The sequence below is a fragment of the Dermacentor albipictus genome, chromosome 1 (assembly GCF_038994185.2).
Source record: "Dermacentor albipictus isolate Rhodes 1998 colony chromosome 1, USDA_Dalb.pri_finalv2, whole genome shotgun sequence".
Lineage (NCBI taxonomy): Eukaryota > Metazoa > Arthropoda > Arachnida > Ixodida > Ixodidae > Dermacentor > Dermacentor albipictus.
The window spans coordinates 57,517,535-57,526,950 of NC_091821.1; the positions used below are offsets into that span (position 1 = coordinate 57,517,535).

Sequence of the window (9,416 nt, forward strand, 5' to 3'; positions counted from 1 at the left end):
GGGAAGGGTAGGCTTCGACATCGCCGGGGGGGGGGGCTGCCCCCCCCCCCCTTCTCCTGGAAAACTTCGGAGGGGGCTCGGGCCCCGGAGCCTCCCCGTAGTCGGCGCCTATGCAGCAGCCCAAGTTGTCTAGTAGCTTGGGAGACTACGCGTGTGCTCGTGATGATGATGCCGTCCTGGTCACTGCATCGTCGTGATTACATTTTTGTCATGCTACTCTGGACATGTTATCATCATCACACCATCGTCGTGCTTCAATGCATAAAACAGGGTTGTCTTTACAAAAGTAACTAAAACGACAATGCATTTCGTCGCACAGTCAACATTAATATCTCGAAACTGGTGCAGCCCTGGGAATTCATTCCAAGTGAATAACACTTGCCAACTCACTAGCTACAATTCGTAGATTAATATGCGCCGTAAAATCTTTAATTCAACATTTAGTTAACATAATAATGTTAATTATTCAATTAATGATTTTGATTTCTCGGAGAAGTAATGGCCGCCTCATCGAGTAATGTAGAGCAAGTGTTAGAATTGTGTTATATGCCACAGGCAATATTTAAAATTTTGGTGCAGATAAAAAAAAAGATACTGTACATGTTCTCAGATGGAAACGCTTGCGGCCACATTGCGGCGCTGTTACCGCCTGTGGCATATTATTGTTATTAATTATTTTTTCTCGTAGAAATTCATAGGTGCTTAGCAGCCATACACTAATAGCCCAACCGAGTGCCAGCGACCGTAGCACCACCTCATGGGTTTATTTCCGTTCAGGCCAAAAGCGATTTGGTCTCTGATATTCTGCGAAAGATGACATATCTTTGCACTTAAATGAAAAGCAACTACTTCTGTGTCGACTTCATTTATTGCAGAGCTGTACTGCGACCACAAGCTGTCCAAGGACTTCTTCCTGGAGTCCCTACGCAGCCAACGATGCCGCTTCGTATCGGAACCCTGCGCCGGGGGCCTGGACGCTCTGCTGGCGGACCGCTGCACACGCAGAGGCGACCGCGGGGAGATGGGCTACTTCGCAGACCGGGCTCCTGGCCGAGGCGTCCAGACTTTGGAGACCAATAATGCGGCGCCTTACTGCCGCGAGAGGCACGTGCCCACGAACCCGGCCCGGGACGACACACCAAGGCGCGACCGCAACAGGCGACCGGCCAGAAATTGAAGACTCGCAATCTTGTGCGACGTCTCCGAAGACTGTTCGGTTCTCTCAGTGAATAAACGCGCAAGATCTCGGTTTTCTCCGACATCAACAAGCTGGGCAAAAGGTCAGCGACGTGTTTGCTGCTTCAAGCAGCATTCAAACGTCGTCCGTACACTTGAAGCACCTCGCCTCACTACCATTAGCTGACCGCGTAAACACACACGGAAACTTAACATGTAACGATGGTGTGTAGATTGTGAATTCGAAGTCACGTGCTTGAGCTAGTTCCCCTAAGAAAAACGGTGATTTTGCTACTGCTTGTGAGTTAAGCTGGATTCACAAAATGGACCCGATTGTTGATCCAGTGCCACCGAATCACTGACAAGGGCGCGGGAGGCCAGCTCTCGCAGCGTGATTAGAGAGTTTGAATCTTAGCGCCCCAAGACTCTTGGGCCCCATACCGCGTTGCGTTGGCTGCTCTTGGATTCAAGGGAGCATCAGAGATTTACAACTGGGACAAGAGTAGCGATGGATTGCGCACTAGGGACGCTGCAGTGGTGAAAACAGAAGACGCTTGAAAGCGAAAAAAACAACAAAATAATTAATATTTTAGGTCGCAGGACGCCAACCCGACGTCAGCTATCGTCTCCTTGCGTTGGGCTATGCGTCTCTTGCGTCTAAATATGCGAAAATCACCCGGAACATGGCAAGTCTGCTCTGCAACTGTTGCGTGCCGATTTAGGTTGGATTGAAATGCGACCACCCATTCGAAGCTTTGTGGCCAGTCATGCTTGGCGCCGTAACTTGACTATGCAATCCGAGCTCTGGATGGCTGCGGCTCGTACGTCTCTCATGACTATCAGGCGACTGCTCGTCGCCCGCGCGAGCCAGCCAAGGCGGCTTGTGAACCTACGTTATATTCCGAGTTTAGCGTCTTTGGGTTTAACCTAACGCAAAGACCCAAGGCCGCCTTGCTTTCTGCCCATGCTCAGTTGTGGCCCGGTATCTTCTTGGGGCCACAGAGCACTTGGGGCCCCAATTCTTAAGCTCTCTGTTGTTTGCAGTTTAGACTCTAAAAACAGTTGCACCCTTTGGAGTGTATATTTGCGACAGAACAATATTAGTCATCTGTCTTGCCCGCATTTCCTTTCATTAACACTGCGAGCCAGGTACTTACAAGTCACGAACGGCATGCGTGTTGTCAGCATGACAGAGCCTTATCGACAAGAAAGTAATGAGCGCAGCGTTTTCAAGAAAGGAAACACAGGCAAGGCAGATGACAATTATTGTTGTCTGGCAGATATACACCCCAAAGGGTGTACCTTTGTCTAAGAGTGAACTCTAAAATACGTTTACACCCTTTGGGGATTATCTTGTCCGACCACAATAGTCTTCATCTGGCTTGTTCGCGTGTCCTCTCTTGAAAACTCGGTGGTCGCTACTCGGCGCTCACTATTTCTGCAGCACGTGGAGGGCATGATGAGTGAAAACCCTGAAAAGCCGATTATGGCCTCTGACGATGAGCCTCCGGCGGCATAATATAAAATAATGCTTCCTGTGCATGATTCTATTAGGTGCCTTGCCTAAGCTATGAGTTTTCTTGAGCCAAAAGTGCCTGCGGCACCCAAGAACATCTGGTTGCGAATTTCAGCGACCACGTCAACCTCAACATGGCGACCTAGTCCCGAGTATTTAAACCTGTACGGTGCTATGTTTGGCGGGCGTCAGCGAGAGAAAGACTAGCAAACAGCCACACAATGATAAAAACTTGCTAAAGCCTGCTATTGTGGAAACACTGCCTAGCATCAATACTATCTGATCCGAGCGTATATGTAGTATCGAAGACAAATTCAGTCAATAATTAAGGCTCAAGGTGGTTTTATTTAACAGACTTTCAGCTTTCAATTTTATTTCGCATTTTCCTTCCTTTTTACAGCAAAAGAAAATGCACGGGCAGGAACAAAAAGCTTCACAACCCCAGCTTGGCGAGTTTCCTCTCCCCTTTTCTCGACAACCAAAAAATGCGGAATATTCACAAATAGAATGTGTTCATCATCATTATCATCATCCTGTTTTATGTCCTCTGCAGGACGAAGGCCTATCCCTGCGATCTCCATTTACGCCTGTCCTGCGCCAACCTATCCCAACTAGAGCCCGCAATATTCCTAATTTCATTGCTCCACCTAGTCTTCTGCCGTCATCGACTGCGTTTCCCTTCTCTTGGTACCCATTCTGTAACCCTAATGATCCAACGGTTATCTAGCCGGCGCATTGCATGAGCTGCCCAGCTCCATTTTTTTCTCTTGATGTCAATTAGAATATCGTCGATACCCGTTTGCTCTCTGATCCAAAACCGCTCTATTTCTGTCTCTTAACGTTATGCCTAGCAATCTTCGTTCCATCGCTCCTTGCGCGGTCCTTAACTTGTTCTCAAGCTTCTTTGTCAATCTCCAAGTCTCTGCCCCATATGTCAGCACTGGTAAAATGCACTGATTGTGCACCTTCCTTTTCGGTGATAATGGTAAGCTTCCAGTCAGGACCTGACAATATCTGCCGTACGCGATCCAACCGATTTTTATTCTTCTATGAATTTCCTCCTCATGATCATGGTTCCCAGTGATTAATTGACCTAGGTAATTGTACTACTTCACAGACTCGAGGCTGACTGGTTATCTTGAACTCTTGTTCCCTTGCCCGGCTATTCATCATTTTCTTTGTCTTCTGCATATTAATCTTCAACACCACTCTCACACTCTTTCTGTTAAGGTCCCCAATCATTTGTTGTAATTCGCCTGCATTGTTGCTGAATAGAGCAATGTCATCGGCAAACCGAAGGTTTCTGAGATATTCGCCGTTGATCCTTACTCTTAAGCCTTCCCAGTTTAATAGCTTGAACACTTCTTCCAAACACGCAGTGAATAGCATTGGAGAGATTGTGTCTGACTGTCTGACCCTTTACTTCATAGGAGTCTTCCTGCTTTTCTTGTGTAGAACTAAAATAGCTGTAGGGCCTCTGTAGATATTTTACAAGGTATTTACGTTAGCGGTCTGTACTCTTTGATTACATAATGCATCTATGAGTGCTGGTATCTGTACAGAATCAAATGCCTTTTCGTAATCTATGAAAGCCATATAGAGAGGCTTGTTGTATTCTGCGGATTTCTCGATAACCTGATTAATGACATGGATGTGATCCATTGCAGAGTATTCCTTCCTAAAGCCGGCCTGTACCCTTGGTTGACTAAAGTCCCGTGTTGCCCTTATTCTATTGGAGATTATTTTGGTACATTTTTTATATAATACTTGGAGTAACCTAATGGGCCTATAATTTTTCAATTCTTTAACGTCGCCCTTTTTGTGGATTAGTATAATGTTTGGCATTTTTCAAGTTTTCTGGGACCCTTCCAGTTGATAGACGCTTCGTATAAAGAGCAACCAGTCTTCCAAGTATTATGTCTCCTCCATCTTTGATTAAATAGACTGTTATACCAACTTCTCCTGCCGCTGTTCCTCATTTCATGTCTTGCAAGGCCCTTCTGACCTAATCGCTAGTTATAGGAGGAGTTTCTGTATCCCGTTCATTACTGTTTTTAATGGAGGTATCCTGACTCCTCTGGGCATTGTAAAGGTCAGTGTAGAATACTTCCGCTTCCTTTACTACATCTTCGAGATTGCTGATGATATTACTCTGCTGATCTTTCAGTGCATACATCTTGGTTTGTCCTATGCCAAGTTTTTTTTTTCTCACTGATTACTGGCTGCGTCCATTTTTTGCGGCTTCTTCAGTCTTTCTCACGTTAAAGTTTCGAATATCACTTATTTTCAGCTTGTTTATCAGTTTTGACAGTTCCGCGAATTCTATCCTATCTCTTGAGTTGGACACTTTCATTCTCTGCCATTTCTTTATTAGGTCCTTTGTTACTTGGGAGAGCTTGCCTACTTGTTGCCTTGGTGCCTTGCCTCCCACTTCAATTGCTGCCTCTGAAGCCAGCCTACTAACGGTTTCATTAATTACGTCTATGTTATCTTCATCTCTCTGTTCTAAGGCTGCATATTTGTTTGCAAGCACGAGCCTGAATATGTTTGCTTTTACCCTTACTGCTTCTAGGTTGACCTGTTTCTTCTTCACCGATTTTGCCCTTTCTCTTTTCAAATTGAGTTTAATCCTAGCCTCACTAACCTATGATCACAGCACTTTACCCTACCTATCCCTTCTACATCCTGCACTATGCTGGGATCACCAGAAAGTATGATGTCAATTTCATTTGCTGTTTCACCATTAGGGCTATTCCAGGTCCACTTTCTGTTGCTACGCTTCCTGAAAAAGGTGTTCATTATTGGAAGCTTATTCCTTTCTGCTTATTCTACCAACATCTCTCCTTTACCATTCCTAGAATCGACGCCGTAGTTGCCAATTGCTTGTTCACCAGCCTGCTTTCTCCCCACTTTTGCATGTAAGTCGCCCATTACTACAGTATGCTTAGTTTGCACTTTTCTCATTGCTAATTCAACATCTTCATAAAACTGACCTACTTCTTCATCATCGTGACTGTATGTTGCAGCGTAGGCTTGTACTACCTCTAATCTACACCTCTTATTAAGTATGATTACGATTACAGCTACCCTCTCAACAATATTGTAGAATTTGTCAATGTTGCCCGCTATGTTATTACGGATTAGGAATCCTACCCCGTATTGCGTTTTATCTGGCAGACATCTATAGCAGAGGTAGTGGCCGTTATTGAGCAATGTATAAGCCTCACCAGTTCTTTAATCTCACTAAGGCCGATGATATCCCAAACAATGTATGTGTTGCATATGTACAAAACGAACTTATATTATTCACGCATCCATATTCACGTCAGAACATATATAACTTCTATATATATTCGCATCTGTGCACATACGTATCTACACCTGCCCAACATCTATACATCTATACATGCAGACATACATATATATCCAGAAAAAAAAGAAAATAAAAGAAAGATCATACACAAATGATAAGCAGCGCCTGTAAAAGAACAGGTTATAAGTAATACCAACAATTTTACTGTGAATGTAACGAGAATGTTCAGCGGAACATAAAAAGAAATGCGGAACGGTGGAAAAGCGAAAGATTCGTAACATGGTAAAATTTTCAAACCTTGTGATTTAGAAAATTTCACCTTTTTTAATTAAAATAAATTTAATTGCCTTTCTTGTATTAGCGTTTAGTTCGGTATGGGAAGCATATATCACGTTTAATATTATCGGCACCTGGTACTGCAACCGCCTGAAACCGTAATTATTTCTTGGGAAGGTAACACCCACTGGCTCTGTTTTCTGAATTCATATAACACTTCCTTTGACTTGACTAAGTTGCACAAATTTATGAAAGCCTTGTTGTTAAACCAAAATTTTTAGGACTGTGTTATAATCATAAAAATATTCAATAGGAAGCGTATCAAGAGCGCGAAATACCTCGAGTGTATTTGCATCAAACGGTACAAATAAAATATGTCGGACAGTTTTCCTTTGCAATATTTTTAAGCTTCGCATGTTTGCTTGCGATGTCGTACCCCACACTAGATTACAATAGCTAACATGTTAAAGGAAGATACTGTTATATAAGGTCAGTTTTACCTTAGAGGGCAGCATGTGTCGTAATCGGCAGATTATTCCACATGTTTTCGCCAAAGTGGACACAATACGCTCAACGTGTGCATCCCAAATTAAGTGTTTGTTAAAAAATACTCCTAACGTTTTTTTTTTTACATTTTCAACTAATTCTATCTTTTCTGTGCCAAGATAAAGAACAGTATTGCAGTTTACTGTTTTTGTGGTGGCGTAAACAATACAGCTTTAATTTTATTCGCGTTAATTGCTCATGAGTTTAGGTTACTCCACTTTTGTAACCGGTGTAAAGTCTTGATTGTCATATTTGTAAGATGCGCAATGTCAAGTGATCTGAAAAAAAGGTTAGTATCACCCGCATTGACTATGAACTGTGCATGTTCGCTATTATTGGTTATGTCATTAATATAAATTATAAATAAAATAGGTCCAAGTACACTTTCTTGTGGAACGCCTTATCTTAATTCCCTTGCTGATGAAAATTTTGATCCAATAGAGACACCTGCTTTCTGTGTTCAAGATATGATCTCAAAAGTCTAAGGGGAATCCCGCGAAAGTCATAATGGTTTAGTTTTGCAAACAGGGTTTTATAATTATACGAATCGAAAGCCTTGGAAAATCAACGAATACACCTACAGTTAACATTTTGTTCTCAAAGTTATTTAAAAGTAATTATTTTTGCGCTAGCAAGGCAAGTTCTCTAGACATTCGATACCGGAAACTAAACTGTATATCTGATAGCATGCTTTGTTTATCACAATATGACGTAATTCTCTTGCAAATTATCTTTTCGAGACCCTTCGAAACTACAGGAAATATAGGTATTGGCCTATAATTTGTTAACTCGGTTTTGTTTCCGGACTTAGATATAACAAACACATTCACATGCTGCATTTCATCGGGGAAGACGCAGTTTAATAAGCAAAGGTTAAAAGTATGAATAAGCACATGCAACAAAAGGTCAAGCGCAAATTTAATGGGTTTAATTTAAAATCCATTCATATCGCACGATGTGTCGTTTTTTAAGGACATAAATGTAGAGTATAATTCTGGTGTTGCAGGTTCAGAAAAGGCTGTGTAAGTATTGAAACTTCTCAGAAAGGAAGTTGCATTTAAATCATGCGTCCTTAAGGTTACAGACGTAAAGTGGTTGTTACATTTATCAGTTACTTCTTCACCAGTAATTGCTTTATTATCAATTGTCAGCTCTAATTCCGGCTCATTATGAGATTCCAGTATAGAAGATTATTTACTTCACGCCAAACGACATCGCTCCTTGTTCCCACTCTATTAAAAACGTTTTCGAAATGTCTGTTCTTGGCATTTCTCAGAAATTTACTTAAACAGTTTCTGCATTTTAAATGAAGTGAAGTCAGCGGGATCCCGAGTCCTCAGAAACTTTGCATACAAAGATTTTTTTTTTGCAGATCATTCTGAGGCATTCATCAGTAAGCCATGGTTTCCTAATTCTTTTCGATTTTTTTATTATTTGTTGTACGGGAAACAACCTTCATAAGCATTTAAAACTGCATGCATAAATATATTACTCGCTTCATCTGCGTCTGTGCAGTCAAGTACAGGGCCGAAGTTTATTTTTTTTTTTTTTTGGTTTCCGTGCGAAAGTTTTCTAGAGTTTTCTGATTAAGTGCTTGAATCTGAAATGGCTAAGAACGATGAGACTTCCTAAATGCGCGATTCAGCTTATATATCATGTAAACGGACGAGTGATCTCCTATGTTTTTTTTTTTAATTACACCAGACTGTACATAGCCGTCCGAGCTATTTGTGATAAACAAATCAAGCAAGCTTTCAGAGTTGGTACAAATTCATGGGTGCCGCAATTACGTTTCCGCAGCAGAAAGAATGAAGAATAATCTGCAATCTTCCCGACTTCGGTGTATTTACTAAAAGGCTAATAATGAAATCCCCGCCAATGACAAGTTGCAAGTGATTTGTGCTGACGAAGCACAACAATCTTTCAAGAAACGCAAAAAAACTCTCAACTTCGCCGCTAGGAGGACGATACACAACAATGAAAACACAGTTGCGTGATTCTATACTGAACATTTCGTAATCTGGGGTGCTATTCTGGACACGCATGGCGGCTGCACGGCCGCCATTATCCGCCATGTTTACTCTCTGATTGGCTGTCGAGAGGTCACGTGCTTTAAAATTTGTGCCGGGAAGCGGAAGTATTGCAAAATTCAATTTTGCGTTTTCATCAAGATGACGAAACGTGACGTGGAGCTGCAAATTTTATGGACTAATACATTTTTTTGGTCCTTTGCAGCTATATTGCGATGTTAGCGCTTCAAAAAGAATGTGAGCGGTAGCATGCACAACCAGGGCAATGCATGTGCAATTGCGCAAATATGTGGTGGCGATTCAAGATATGCGCCATGCCAGCTTGCTGATTGGCTGAAGGAATATCTCGCGAGGAGCGTCACAGGAAGGGCTGTTTCGTAATCGTCATTTTGACGATGCGTGACGTTGCGCTGGGCCGCCATTGCTGAGATTTTCCGCCATAATTTTTGCTGCGACGAGCCGCGCGAATTATGCTAATGAGCAGCCATATGCAATGGCAGCCGAGAGGAATGTGTATCGCCACATTTTCCCCGTCGTTTTGCGCCACGAAAATCTTTTG

The 9,416-nt window shown here is 42.5% G+C and overlaps 1 protein-coding gene across 2 annotated transcripts in view; it reads left to right on the forward strand.

The window, feature by feature from the left end:
* Positions 1–1,268, forward strand: part of LOC135899364 (pancreatic lipase-related protein 2-like) — a 42,916-nt gene extending 41,648 nt beyond the window's left edge. For both annotated transcript variants that reach the window (XM_065428618.1, XM_065428620.1), the window contains exon 7: positions 876–1,268. In XM_065428618.1, coding sequence (XP_065284690.1) covers positions 876–1,177 — 302 coding nt within the window. In that variant the 3' untranslated portion in view covers positions 1,178–1,268. The remainder of the gene's footprint in view (positions 1–875) is intronic.
* Positions 1,269–9,416: the final 8,148 nt, after the last annotated feature.